Source organism: Pelobates fuscus, chromosome 1 (assembly GCF_036172605.1).
Source record: "Pelobates fuscus isolate aPelFus1 chromosome 1, aPelFus1.pri, whole genome shotgun sequence".
NCBI lineage: Eukaryota > Metazoa > Chordata > Amphibia > Anura > Pelobatidae > Pelobates > Pelobates fuscus.
The window spans coordinates 461355196-461370917 of record NC_086317.1 but is presented as its reverse complement, the minus strand read 5'-3'; the positions used below and the strand labels follow the sequence as shown (position 1 = coordinate 461370917).

Genomic DNA, 15722 nt, shown 5'->3' with positions numbered 1-15722 from the left:
CCTTGATACTGCTCAGAATGCAGAGGTCACATTTGAAGTTCCTTATAAAATAGGCAAACACACTTAAAAATGACAGAACTGCTTTAAATTTGAAATATACTTGAAATATTCGACTTAAGCTAATCTAAGTAGGACTATCCTGTTAAAATGTAACTTTGCAGTAGACTTACGTTTAGATGAGTAGCAGCTGGATCTTTCTCTAGGTCAACTATCTCATGAATATTTCAAAAGATTAGGTTCAAGTCGGGGGATCTATCGATGTAGTCGATGGTATAAAAAAAATTGGAAGAAAAGTAGGCAAGTTGGACTTGTCTATTGATATCCAATATCCTATTATTTTTCCATTGATATGTTTTTTTCCATAGCTTTCAATATTGTTTCTTGAAAAATAGTGTAAAATCTCCGTGTACAACGGATCTGAATAGTGTGAATAACATCAGAGATCGGCGTTGATACAGGAATGGAGTCCCAGAGTCTCTGCAATGTTCATCCAACGCGTTTCGTATGATTAGACTTCTTTAGGGTTGTATCACATCCCTGAAGAAGTATCACATCCGTGAAGAAGTCTAATCAGATGAAAAGTGTTGGATGAACATTGCAGAGACTCTGGTTTTATTTTTACCCTGGGATTCCATTCCTGTATCACTGTCGATCTCTGATGTTATTCACACTATTCAGATCCGTTGTATACAGAGAGATGCCCTGTTTTCACTCCAATCCAAAAGTGCCTTCTAATAAATTGTATCTTTTTTTTTTTTTATTTATTTTTTTTAAATTCTTTATTTTTGAGTGCATGGGTATACATTACAGCTTAATGGAAAGAGAAAAAATCAGCGCTAGATTGCCACACAAGAAAATAATAATAGTAAGGCTGCAATCCTTAAAGGGGAGTCCCCTATAATCCCCTAATGATAAGAAATGATGCAAAAATAGAACAAAAAAAGGTTGCGCCTAAAATATACAGTAAAACATATAAGAGTGTGTATAATAAATAATATAAAATAATACAATTTAATATTAAATATTAAATGAAATATAAATGGATAATTGGTAATAGTCCAAAGCACTTATCATAAGTCCATAATGGTAGATGCCGTGTATAAGAACAGGGATCCTGAGGCGTAAAATGGGGTGTGTCTTCACAAAGGTGTCCTTGAAATCCAGTGAAGTAATATGTGAAGAAAAAAGCAAGAGGAACTCCAATGGCACAGTATATAGATGAATAAAATGGTAAATAAAATAAAAGTAGTCTTACTCACACTTTTCAGAGCTAGAACCTAGCTCTGATATAACGCACGTGAAGTGGAATAATCCCCACTCAAGGATATGCGGAGTAATATTGATTGGCGAGTATCTGGCTCAGATTCAACGTCCAAGTTGGTATTATTCGACCCAGGGAGATAAAATAAAGTATATAGTGCTCTCTGTATAGTAATTAAAAGGTATAAAAAGAGAAAAATATACTACTCACAGTATATAGAGCAGGCTTGTACTGCTCAATGTAGGCGCTTGGGTGGTATCATCCCCACCTAAGGATTCTTTAGGCTTCTCGTCAGGTAGATAGTATATGTATAGTCCGGTGAAAAAGAAATCAAAATGGCTATAAAATTACATTACAGCTTACTCTGCCACGACAGCAATCGTAAGCATGACCAAATCGCAGTGTTAATACAGTAGTGACATATGAGCATTGCACATTTTTATATTAGAGTAATAACAAATAATAAACTAAACCTAAGTAAACATTTGTTGCTTAAAACAAGTGACAGTGGTAGCCTGAGTTGCGTTAAAGTGTCAGCTTGGTTAAATAGTGAGGTCGTTGGTGAGGAGGTAAAAAGAAGAAAGAACAGGCAGTAATGCTGATCCTTGTTAGGCTAGTCGAACTAGTGCTGTGAATAAAACCTGTCGTGTGGTTGTGCGTGTTGCTGTGCAGTCATTGCTGGCAATTATAATGTGCTGTGAGTGAGAATCCGACTGTTCAACAGGCGTCGGGTACAGTTATTGCTCAGTTTGGACTGGTGTGTCATTATTCTGCTTATTATAGGTCGGTTTAAATAATGGTCGTGCGCGTCTGTGCTATATAGGAGGCCTTGTCCGCTATCCTGCTGCATTGCACAAGTAGTAGTAATACGTCTTACTGCTAGTTCCTCTCGCGTCTCCCCGTGGGTCCTCTTGACCGACGGGGGGGGGGGGGGTGGGTGTCTGAGTGTGTCATAATGTGTTAGCTATGCGTGGTGGGTGCAGAGAGGTATCTGTGTGTACGGTCTCCTAGCTGAGGTAGTTCACATATCAACTAAACGGTAACAAAAACAAAAACATGGGGAGGGCTAGAAAGGGGTTAAATCAAGGTGCCACAGGGTCGTGGCTAAACAATATATTGTGCATCGTCCCAGTAGAGTCATGATGTGGTTTGTGGGTCCTTCAGGGTCCCCGTGCTCTGGCCCCGTCAGAGGGTTCCTGCCTGGGTTGTCGCGGCACAAAATTTTTGACGCGTTCAGGGTTCCAGCCATGTGGAGGTCTTGTGGTCATCTGGGGCGCCGTACGGTGCATGGTGTCCTGGGGAAGGCCCAAGACGCTTAGTAAGTCCCGTGCTTCATGGAGGTCGCAAACCACGTGTTTGTCTTCCCCTCTCGTGATGAGAAGAGAACGGTCTGGGCGCCATCTATATGGTATGTCTCTCTGTCGGAGGAGTGTGGTAAAGGGCTTTAATGACCCTCTCCAGGCCAAGGTGCCGCCTGTCAGATCTGCAAAGAACGATAGGGAGTAGCCTTCAAACGTGAGCTGCGCCCGGTCCCTAGCCGCTGCCAGTCTTTTCTGTGCTGGAAGCGAATTATAAGGTCGCGAGAAGCTGTTGCTGGAGCTCTGGCCGGTTTTGGGACCCGGAATATGCTCTCGAGTTGGATGGCTTTGGCAGCTTTTGGTGTGAGTAAGTCTGTTAGTAGCCTGCGCACATAGTGTGGCAGCTCTTCGTTGGGCACGTCGTCGGGTACCCCCCGTACCTTTATGTTGGCAGCTCGGCGCCCGTCCTCTGCAGCGGCAAACCTCCGTTCGAAGTCTGCGGTCTTTTGTTTAAGGCTAGCAATCTCCGTCTGCAAGGAGGTGATGCTCGAGTCTTGTGCTGCAGAGGTGACTTCCAGGGTATCCAGCCTTGAGGTAATTCCTTGTAACTCCGCGCGGAGGGTGGCTATGTCCCCTTGAAGCGTGGACTGCAGGCCCGCCAGCAGGGTCTTTAGTACCGCTGTTGTAATCGGTTCCCCGTCGGGGTCCTGGGGTTTGGACACGGCCATCGGCAGTCTAGGTGTGATGAGCGTGTCTTCGTCCAGGGAGTATTCATCGGAAACGTCGGAGTATGTGTCGGCTAAGGTAGCCATCTTGGGCCCTGTGGCGTCGTGGGCTTGTCTCCACATTGCCCCAATATCGTGGTTCTTGCTCGGCCGATCCGGCTTTGATTTTTTGGATTTTCGACCCATGATTGTTCTGCAACCTTATGCCGGTAGTTGAATCTATTTTGGGTGGTTTTGTCGGTCTGGAACAGCTTAATTTGCGTTTATTTCTCAGGAGCTCCGGCGCCATGCGACCTCTCTGCTTCGCAGTTAGGCTCCGCCCCCTAAATTGTATCTTTACCATCTGCACTATTTTTGTGCCTTTTGTCTTTCTATTACAAGCTAGAATATACTGCTTTTGAGAAGATTCGAATCTACACACATTTGAGATTTCTCTGATTGGCTTAAAATCCTACAGGTTCCTGTGAGTGTAATTTATACCTTGTGGGCTGATGGTACCTGATGGAACTATACTACTCTATGTCTATTATATTGTTTTTTTCTAGATTTCTGGACATATTATATCTTTTGTCATTGTAAGGTGGTATATATTGCTCATTGTTAGGTGATATTATCCACTTTTTTGCTCACCTCACTTATATGTTTGTTTTTTATCTATTTGTTTTCGGTGTTTAGAGGGCACACTATTTTAAGTGGGTGGCGTATAGTGCATATATAGTGGTTATATATTATTTTTGTGGTTTATAATTAAGATAGACCATGATTAATGGAGCAGAGATAGAGATAAGGAGCTTGGAGAGAGAAAGATATTAATAAACCAAGCTGACACTACCCATATACCACTACGTATACACAGAACGATTTATATTTTTTTGTCCTTGAATCTTTTATCTCTGGTCTGTTGTGTTTTACTGGGTGATAAAGCAATCCAATGTGAAAGGTAATGGAACAACGTATAATTATTACATTTGTATCATTAAAATGGTTTTGTGAGTTTTAGTTTAACCCCTTAAGACCGCAGGACGTACTATGCCGTCCTTATTTGGGCAGCTCTAAACGCCGCAGGACGGCATAGTACGTCCTGGGCGGTCTTCAGCCCCACGTGGCCGGCGGAACATGGCCGCTGCAGATCGCGGTCGGGGGGCATGCCTGGCCCCCCAGGCAGCCCCCCTGTGCCTGGGGACCGCGGTCTGCAGCTTCCGATCGCAGTGACAGGCTGTCACTGCGATCGGTATTTACCATGTGTCAGCCGATTTTAAAATCGGCTGACACATGGAGCCGGCCGCATTTTAAATCTGCAGATCGCGGTCGGGGGACATGCCTGGCCCCCCAGGCAGTCCCCCTGCGGTCAGTGACCGCGATCTGCAGAGTCTGATCGCAGGGAGAGGCTGTCTCTGCGATCTGAATGCAGAGACAGCCTCTCCCTGCGATCTGATCGCAGTGACAGCCTGTCACTGCGATCAGAGTTACTATGTGTCAGCCTATTGGCTGACCCATAGTAACTTCAGGCAGGATCCCCCTGCAGATCACGGTGGGGGGCATGCCTGGCCACCCAGGCACTCCCCCTGTGGCCAATTACCGTGATCTGCAGGAGGTGATCACAGTGACAGCCTGTCACTGTGATCACTGATCCTGTGTGTCAGCCAGTGATGTAAAATCACTGGCTGACACTGTCTCTGCCCCTCTCCTCCCCTCTTAACCCCTTAAAGTAAAAAATAAATAAAAATTAAAGTTAAAAATAAAATATATTTAGATCATTTATATATATATATATATTATATATATGATCTAAGTGTATATATATATATATATATATATATATATATATAGACACACACATTTACACATACACTAAGTGTATTTTAATATTTATATATATAATTATATATATATATCAATATCAAAATACACGTAGAAGGATATTGATTAAATATATACATAATTATAATTATATATATATATATATATATATATATATATTATAATAAAAAATATATAAATACGTTAAAATAAATAAATAAAACAATTAAAAAAAATAATTAAAAATATATATGTGTGTAATTTCGTTCTAACTGTATTTTGATATTAATATATATATATAGATATCAAAATACTCGTAGAACGAAATAATATATATGTATATACCTAAGTATATACGTATACATCACTATATGTATACCTATATATAAATAAAAATAATTGTAAAAAAATTATATACATATATATATATACATATATATATCCACACACATGTATATATAATAATTTTACATATATATTTATGTAATCATTTTACATAATTAGGTATCCTAATTAATTACAATTAGCGGGACCTGCCTAACAACCCAGGCCGAAAGTATAGGGAATTTAATTTGCTAGCACTATATTTAACCCTATAACTTTCCAAGACACCATAAAACCTGTACATGGGGGGTACTGTTTTACTCGGGAGACTTCGCTGAACACAAATATTGTGTTTCAAAACCGTAAAATGTATTACAACAATGATATCGTCAGGGAAAGTGAAATTATTTCCTTTTTTGCACACAAACGGCACTTACACTGACGATATTTTTGCTGTAATACTTTTTACTGTTTTGAAACACAAATATTTGTGTTCAGCAAAGTCTCCTGAGTATAACAGTACCCCTCATGTACAGGTTTTAGGGTGTTTTCAAAAGTTACAGAGTCAAACATAAGGCTTGCGTTTCATTTTTTTCACAATGAAATTCGCCAGATTGGTTACGTTGGCTTTGAGACCGTATAGTAGCCCAGAAATAAGAATTACCTCCATAATGGCATACCATTTGCAAAAGTAGACAACCCAAGGTATTGCAAATGGGGTATGTTCAGTCTTTTTTAGTAGCCACTTAGTCACAAACACTGGCCAAAATTGGCTTTCAAATTAGTTTTTTGCATTTTTCACACACAAACAAATATTAACGTTAACTTTGGCTAGTGTTTGTGACCAAGTGGCTACTAAAAAAGACTGGACATACCCCATTTGCAATACCTTGGGTTGTCTACTTTTGCAAATGGTATGCAATCATGGGGGTAATTCTCATTCCTGGGCTACCATACAGTCTCAAAGGCAACGTAACCAAACTGGCAAATTTCAATGTGAAAAAACTGAAAAGTGTAACATGCTTTATTTGACCCTGTAACTTCCCAAAACACCATAAAACCTGTACATAGGGGGTACTGTTTTACACGTGAGACATCGCTGAATACAAATATGTGTATTTTATTGCAGTAAAAGCAAACAGTATTATGACATTCACAGTTAGAATGTCACATAGAACTAAGAAAATGTAAAAAAATCTTATTTTCTCTCATTTTTTTATATTGTATTCATATTAAGTTATGTTCCATACCTAAATATTTGATGTTAAATGAAAGCCCTGTTTCCCCTGAATAAAATGATATATAATAAGTGTGGGTGCATTTAATATGAAAGAGGTGAATTACGGTTGGACAGACATATAGCGCAAATGCCAGGTTTTGTTTACGTTTTTTTTTTGGATCACAACTTGTACATTTGGCTGCGGTCTTAAGGGGTTAATATTCTCATTTCCAGATATCTTTTTCCTTTTGATGTTTCCAACTCGCTCCGCTAGTTTGCACGGTATTTTGCAGTTTGTAAAATGTTTATTTTGCAAGACATTGCAAGTTACTCTGTTTTTTCCAACTGCAAGATGAATGAATACCACAGATAGTAATTTTGAGAAATAATAATAATAATAAAATAATAATAATAATAATAATAAATAAATTATTTTCCCAGCTTTACTGGTTTATACACCTAGTGTAAATGTGTGGAAGATGTGTAAATGTGTTTTATATAATTAAAGGAACACTATAGTCACCTAAATTACTTTAGCTAAATAAAGCAGTTTTAGTGTATAGATCATTCCCCTGCAATTTCACTGCTCAATTCACTGTCATTTAGGAGTTAAATCACTTTGTTTCTGTTTATGCAGCCCTAGCCACACCTCCCCTGGCTATGATTTACAGAGCCTGCATGAAAAAAAAAAACTGGTTTCACTTTCAAACAGATGTAATTTACCTTAAATAATTGTATCTCAATCTCTAAATTGAACTTTAATCACATACAGGAGGCTCTTGCAGGGTCTAGCAAGCTATTAACATAGGAGGGGATAAGAAAATCTTAATTAAACAGAACTTGCAATAAAGAAAGCCTAAATAGGGCTCTCTTTACATGAAGTATTTATGGAAGGCTGTGCAAGTCACATGCAGGGAGGTGTGACTAGGGTTCATAAATAAAGGGATTTAACTCCTAAATGGCAGAGGATTGAGCAGTGAGGCTGCAGGGGCATGTTCTATACACCAAAACTGCTTCATTAAGCTAAAGTTGTTCAGGTGACTATAGTGTCCTTTTAAGACTAATTAGGTAAAGAACAAAACAAATATGATCACTGTTTATTTAACCCAAACTAGGGTATTTTTTACAAAGTAATTCATATTTTTGTCAAGAAAAACATTACAAATCCATACATTATAAATATCGTTGACAAAGGCACGCCGTCTACTTCTTACATACTAAACTACAGTGCTCCAGAATCTAGTCCTCATCTTTGAACACTAAATGTCCATGATTTGTGCAATTTCCTAGTTTACATATAAAACCTAAAGGCTTTACCTACTTTACTGTAGGTGATTTTTGGTTCTTTGGTTAGAGACACAATTGTCTTCATTTAGCATTTACCATTTACGTTAAGATAGAGCTGCACTTATCTAGCTTGCTTCAGTATGTAAAATCATGTTTGTAAACATTTACAAGTACCTTCCTGTTGCAGTAATGTTATTAGAAAGGTTTAACAATTGCTGACACAGGTCAAGTTGAACTTCATGGAGTTAAGCTTGTTATTACTAATTTCGAATAGTCGAAATATGGTCATGTTGAACTTGATGCACTCCCAATTGATGTTATTGATTTAGATCAATAGAAATAGGACCACATTGAACTTAAGAAATTTTTATGAAAGCCACCCTGATCTATATCAATAGGAATATGGACATTTGGAAGATGATAGACTTGTACAAGCCATCACTAACAAGATCATGATCTCACGTTTGTTTTTATTCTTGCTCACTAGCTAGACAGAATTATACAGCTGTCTCCACCTGATTTATTCCTTTTGGTATAACTTTGATTGTTCGATTTTCCCTTGTATATTGCATTTAAAATTATTACTATATGATTTTCACTTTTTACTGAGACTGGTGTGAAGCATTTGCTCTTGAGGTTCTATCGGAATTTCTACATTGATCTTTCAAAATGCATCAAATCAAATAAATGAAAATGGATATTTGTTTTAAATAAATTAATGACACACGTCTAGTTTTAGCTCATATATTTTGTATTTTTTTTTTATAACTACCGTACCTATCTGTAATCATATTGTTCAATGGTCCCCAAATAGGTGGTAAAATGCTAACCAAGCATCCTTTAGCTGCCAACAGGTATAATTTAATTTATGTATGCTTAGTCAGTGTGTTAGAAAAGACGATAAAGGAAACGACCAAGCACAGGTCTAAAGGGTGGGCAGATTTATTGAATGAAGGGCAGCAACGTTTGGGCTCCTAACATACCCTTTATCAAGGCTCTGTTGGAAGCTGGTACAATGGTGCTCTTCATCCAATAAATCTGCACGCACTTTAGACCAATTCCCATTCATTTCCGTTATCATCTATACCTATTGGAGTTTGGTAATCTTTGGACTGGAGGCACGCTTGCTATTTATAAACATTTGTCTACCCAACTTTCTCTTGTAGTGTACCAGAAAAGAACACAGTCATAGGGATGAGTATTGATATGGAACTATTCAGTTAGGTTGAATTCCATCTATAGTGTGTCTGTGCTTTGAATCATGAAAATGTGCACTTCTGTGACTTGTGTTCATTCAAGTTAAGAGAAAGATTCTTTATTATACTCAAACTTTGTCCCGTAAGAATTAGGATTGTTGCATAGTTTATGAAGATCCTTGGACAGTCCTTTGGGTCCACAACAGAACACTCCAACAGATTTCCTAAAGAGATAACAGCAAAAGAGGAAATATATAATTAGATCTATCAGTTATACAATATATTATCATGCAATCTCTTATATTACAAATAATAATTCAAACATCAATTAACGTCAATTAATTTCCGTCCTTCCCCTAAAGCATTTCTAGTGCCTAATCAAAAGTCATGGTTGACACGTGACAAGGTAATTTCATCCTTTGATTCTTCTGTAGCCAATAATATGTGTACTACTGGCACAAGTCGTGTTATAATGTTGCAAATGCTAAATATTCTTGCTAATTAGCAAATAGTATTATTATTACGGTTCTATAATTTGGTATAAGACAGTAATTGATTTCAAACTGCAGCTCTAAAGTCATGATTCCATTAACACCATCTTAATAAATATAGGTAAATGTACAAAAAGAAGTACTAACAGAGCAAATCTGCTATACTTGGGGTAAATGGAACTTGCAAACCTTCTCTTGAAGCATTGGATTTAATTTGAAGATAGGTGTTCTTTCCCTACATTTTTCATTTAAGGTAGAAACTCAGTTACATTGAGTTGTATTGGTGGAATAATTATTGTCTAGAACCAGTTTTCTTGTTTTTAATGTTTCATTCTTCTTACAAGGAAGTCAAACGTTAAGCTACTCGATAAAATGGTTTCAAGTCTATATTCTAACAATTGTGAAAGGAAAAAAGACTAATCTCTTGGCAAGCACTAACATATTTATTTTTTCATTTTTTCCCCTCAAAATGACACTTTTAATACATCCTGAAAATAATAACACTCGTGGCGGTTCGCTAAGCTTTTTGTCAGAAGCATTTCTCGGAAGTCCAGTATCAGAGGTCTCTAAATTGCTCTGACAACAAAACACTTCAAAGAAAAACGTGTAGAGTAAAGTGATTTTTTCTATTCCACTTTTTATGTTCTATGCTATTCGTGTGTATTCATTTTATTATTTTTATGCATGCATGTCTATTTTTTAAAAATTTAGTCAGATTTCCACTTTAAGAGAAAGAAAAATGAGCTAGATTGCTGCATTTTGCGATAAACATAGTTCTTTGTGTTTAATATAAAAAAAATAAATAAAAACAATAAGACATACAAAAATGCAGATAAGGCCTTCCATGCATCAAAATACCTTACCCTGGGTTCGCTACAACATACTACAAGGATCACTCTCCTCACCGATCTATTATCCACTGGAACTCACTCTGTCCTGTAAAACTTCAGATACAACCAATTGATCCACTTTATCACCTCAATGCCTGACTTAATGGACACCAAATGAAACATTACAAAGTTTGAAACATATTGTACTTTGTGGTGGCCACCCCGAGGGAAGAGGGGTTTCCTCCGCCACAGATGTCCTTTCCCCTAGTATGAGTAATGCTGTAGTATTCCCAAGCAGTAATCCAAGTGGTAGTAAAGCAGGTATAGCTGTTCCCTACAATCACGAGACAAGGCTTTGTGTTGAGGGTGAAGTTGAACTGTGTTTTTGGCAGCCACAACTGGCCTTATATGCAAGTCCCCATGCAAGGGGTTTCTTATTACATATACCAGGGGCATTCCCCATTGGACCTGAGAGGGGACTACAATAAAAGTAAACACAAAATTACATAAGTATAGATGAAACCTTAAGGGACCAGAAAACAGGGAGGACAAAACCCTACCCTATTACCGTCTCTTAGGTAAGGGATGGTCACCTAGACTGGGTAGAAAGGGGGTAACCCTAGGGTAATGAAACAAAACAAAGAAAATAAATCCAAAGGTGGTCTAACTAAGAGACAACCATGAGGACAATTACCCAGTCCAATTCCAATAGTAAATGTTAACAGGAAAGAAAATAATAAATAACTTTATTAAGGTATATTATACAATGTATACATAAATACCAATCTAAATAGATAGAGTCAGTTAAGAGGAATAACCCACCATCAAAAATAGAGATAGGTGGCTAAATAGTAGCCTACTGTATATAATCCTTCTAAAAAGAAAAGAAAAATAATAATGACTCAATGATGCTTGGGCTAAGGGTATAGAAACACTCATATGGGTGGAGAGGCTAGGTGGAGAGTAGTGGGTAATGGAATGTATGGATCATAATCTCACATTCATATAGCCCCACATATAGTAAACTCCTCCACAAGTAGTCACCCTTAGTGTTCCAACCCTATACTCCTGGGAAACACCTTCAAGGGTGTTCCAATCCAGACTTATCTATAATAGAAAAATACACCAAACTTAAAATAAAATAAAAACTAATGGTAACCAGTCTAAATAGAGAGACAGAGAGGAAAGAGGAGAGGCCAGGCACGAAATGGAAGTGGCTAATTAATAGCCTACTAAGAGAGCTACCTTTCTAAAATAGAAAGGAGATTAACTAAATAGTGCTCTGGCTAAGGGTGTACAAGCAATAAGAGAGGAGGGGAGAAATAAAGGAGAGAGGTAAATGCATAAGCATATATAAACGTTTTAGGTAAGGTATCAAAAAACCAACCATATAATATAAACCTCTCCCCCCACTTATAGACTCCCAGCAAACAAACTCTCTATGCTAAACCCTATACTCCTAAAGAAACACCTTCGAGGGTGTTCTAATCTCAGCTCAAACTAACATTAGAAAAGGTTCCAAGAGTTTGAATAAGTGTCAAATCATCTGTGCAGAGTGCTCACTTAAAAACTAATGGTAACCAGTCTAAATAGAGAGAGACAGAGAGAAAAGAGGAGAGGCCAGGCACGAAATGGAAGTGGCTAATTAATAGCCTACTAAGAGAGCTACCTTTCTAAAATAGAAAGGAGATTAACTAAATAGTGCTCTGGCTAAGGGTGTACAAGCAATAAGAGAGGAGGGGAGAAATAAAGGAGAGAGGTAAATGCATAAGCATATATAAACGTTTAGGTAAGGTATCAAAAAACCAACCATATAATATAAACCTCTCCCCCCACTTGTAGACTCCCAGCAAACAAACACTCTCTATGCTAAACCCTATACTCCTAAGGAAACACCTTTGAGGGTGTTCTAATCTCAGCTCAAACTAACATTAGAAAAGGTTCCAAGAGTTTAAATAAGTGACAAATCATCTGTGCAGAGTGCTCAAATCGTGAGTGAAAAAGTGGCTAAAACCCGACGCGCGTTTCAGCGTGTTCCACACGCCGTCATCAGGGGTAACGCTAATGCAGCTAGCCCAGCAGTCTGTTTTATACCCTGTATCAGTAAGTCCACCAATCAACGATCGTCCCACTAATGAGGCAAACGGGGCGTGTCTAGAAGCTCCGTTACATGACTCATTCGGCGATCAGGTGGAACTGAAAGCATAATAGCATTAACCGTTTGGGTGCCCAATTGAGGTCCAGGATTAACCCATAGAGTGTGCAATTATACACACCAACATAGAGAATGTGAAGTACACTATGTATCTGCAAGAATAACACTGAGGAAAAGATAGCAAATGAAGCTATATATCCAACTAATTATATAGTGTTATGCTTTATACTAGTGTAAATAACAACCTGTACCTACGTCAGTTTCAGATAGTATATACACTGTATATGATTGTGAATAACCTGATTACACAAGTTATGCCAGTATTGGTGTAACTTAGCCAGAGCACTATTTAGTTAATCTCCTTTCTATTTTAGAAAGGTAGCTCTCTTAGTAGGCTATTAATTAGCCACTTCCATTTCGTGCCTGGCCTCTCCTCTTTCCTCTCTGTCTCTCTCTATTTAGACTGGTTACCATTAGTTTTTATTTTATTTTAAGTTTGGTGTATTTTTCTATTATAGATAAGTCTGGATTGGAACACCCTTGAAGGTGTTTCCCAGGAGTATAGGGTTGGAACACTAAGGGTGACTACTTGTGGAGGAGTTTAGAAGGATTATATACAGTAGGCTACTATTTAGCCACCTATCTCTATTTTTGATGGTGGGTTATTCCTCTTAACTGACTCTATCTATTTAGATTGGTATTTATGTATACATTGTATTATATACCTTAATAAAGTTATTTATTATTTTCTTTCCTGTTAACATTTACTATTGGAATTGGACTGGGTAATTGTCCTCATGGTTGTCTCTTAGTTAGACCACCTTTGGATTTATTTTCTTTGTTTTGTTACATAATTACATAAACTTTTAGGTCCAGGACATACATAACAAAAACACCCAAAAATATACACTTAACAATTAGGTACCCCCTGAAGTCCTATATCCCCGGATAGCCTGGATCTCAGTGCCCAACATATCCGAAAAGTGCTCAGATTTCATGAACATAGTTGAAACGCCACCGAGGTATAGTTTAGACCGACAGCACACGAAGCGCCTGCCCAAAAGAGTTCCATGAGTTAAGGCGGAACGGTTGGTCTCTTTTGGTAGTACAAAACATAATAAATTAACAAGGAGAACTGTTCGTGCATACACTGGCCGTGTGCCCCTCGTTCGGGAGTTTGCACCTACAGAACGCTGCTCTTCTCAGATGAATGGAACCGAACACCTGTGGAGGTGGAAGTCAGATAATAGTTCCATACATTCAATGACCAAACATTCACAAGAACAAGATGGCCGCCGCCTCGTGTTCATCCATACGAACGGTGGCCACCCAGCCGACTGCTTAGAATGTTAGGGTAATTGCGGTTTGTGAAGGTGCAAATGAGGTCAAGCAGGTCAATGAGCGGCACATGACTATTGTCTGGGTGGTCTGTCCGTTCGGTACTTTGTTCGGTATACGAACCAAATGGGGCAGTCTGTTCGGTGATGTTCGTATACCGGACCATTCAATATAAAACAATAATTCAGGGACAGGGTGATCTGTCACATACTTTACATACAATCTCATGGATACAGCTATCGATGTTCAGCGCACTCCTACACCCAGATCTTTATGACACACCTCCACCATTCACCCAATCCTAGGCCAGAGACCTAGATATTGCCATATCACAAGATGAATGGACCAAAATATTCCTCCGAATACATAAATCCTCTATCATTTTCATTATTCAAGAAAGAAACTACAGAAGAATTACAAGATGGCACCAGCCCATTTGCACCCCCCCTCCTTTCCAATGGCAACAAACAAGTGTTGGCATTGCAAACAGGCTAAAGTAACATTACCACATATATGGTGGACCTGCCCGTCTATCCACATATACTAGGAACACATTACTAAATTAATTCATACCATTAAAGGTGTTCAACTCCCACTTGACCCAAAGCCATTATTATTTCACTTATTTAAAACAGCGTTGTCCAAACCCACAACAAATCTCACTCATCTACTGACAGCAGCCAATCTATTAATTCCTTTGTGCTGTGAAAAGCCCACAGTCCCCTTGATCAGGGAATGGATTCAAAAAGTAGATTCCATAAAGATTATGGAAGAACTAAGTTACTCTATTTCATTCAGGTACCCTCTCTATATGGATGTTTGGGATAGTGGATAGAGTTTGTGCAGAGAGGGAGAAGATCTTGAACTTCTCTCTTTCTAGTTTAACACAACGACTCCACATTACTCACTTCTGAATTTATTAATTTTAAGGACCACTTCATAGAATACCCTTCTGACTGTTATACTACATGTAATTACACATAATCTGTGTTCTCCTCTCCTTTCTCTCTCCTTATTCGCGCCCCCTCCCCCATTGGCCCGGGAGTGCGCCTAAACCCAGAGTTTCATACTAACCCCCTTGCGCCTAATCTAGGATATGCGAGACCACCAACAGACATCTTCTCTAAAATTATGTAATTCTTTGGAGGTTAACAAATGGCTTTGTGTTAACATTTACTCTCTTATTTAAATATCTGTATAGTATTTGTTTTCTTCTATACTGATATACCTATTTTCTGCATGTGTTTAAAAATTCTTGAGCACGAATGAAACATAGCTGTGGAGACTTAGTTTGCCTAACCAATGACCAATGGTAATGTAATCCAAAGTGTAATATTTATATGGCTCTATGTTTCTCTGTACTGATCTTTCTTGTATGTTTTGAGCATGCTCCAGATAACTATGACTATTAATGGATTTATATTCTGTAATGGCATTTATTCATCTCAATAAAGATAAAAAATGCAGATAATTCAATATGACAGAGACATTACAGCCTAACATGTTCCACATTTAGAAGGTTTTTCATAGTTCCTTTATGTTATGTGACATGAGCTGCATTTTTTTCAGACAATTTAATGAACAGCATGGTACAAATTCTACGGAATCTAAATGTATATTCCTGTTGATTGTTATTGACAGTACCCAGTAGTATAGGAAGTGAAGTGGTCCCTGATAATTTGGTGACCTAACTCTTTGTATTCATTCACAGGGCAGAGACACACAGGTCTACAGATATGTGATGCTAATTTTTCTCTCTAAGGTATCTACTGATCTTCAGGTTTAAACCATGGGATAA

At 38.2% G+C, this 15722-nt stretch overlaps 1 protein-coding gene across 1 annotated transcript in view; it reads right to left on the bottom strand.

The window, feature by feature from the left end:
- Positions 1-8370: 8370 nt before the first annotated feature.
- NOX4 (NADPH oxidase 4) overlaps positions 8371-15722 on the bottom strand; it is a 236127-nt gene continuing 228775 nt past the window's right edge. The window contains exon 18 of the mRNA XM_063444952.1: positions 8371-9334. Coding sequence (XP_063301022.1) covers positions 9214-9334 — 121 coding nt within the window. The 3' untranslated portion in view covers positions 8371-9213. The remainder of the gene's footprint in view (positions 9335-15722) is intronic.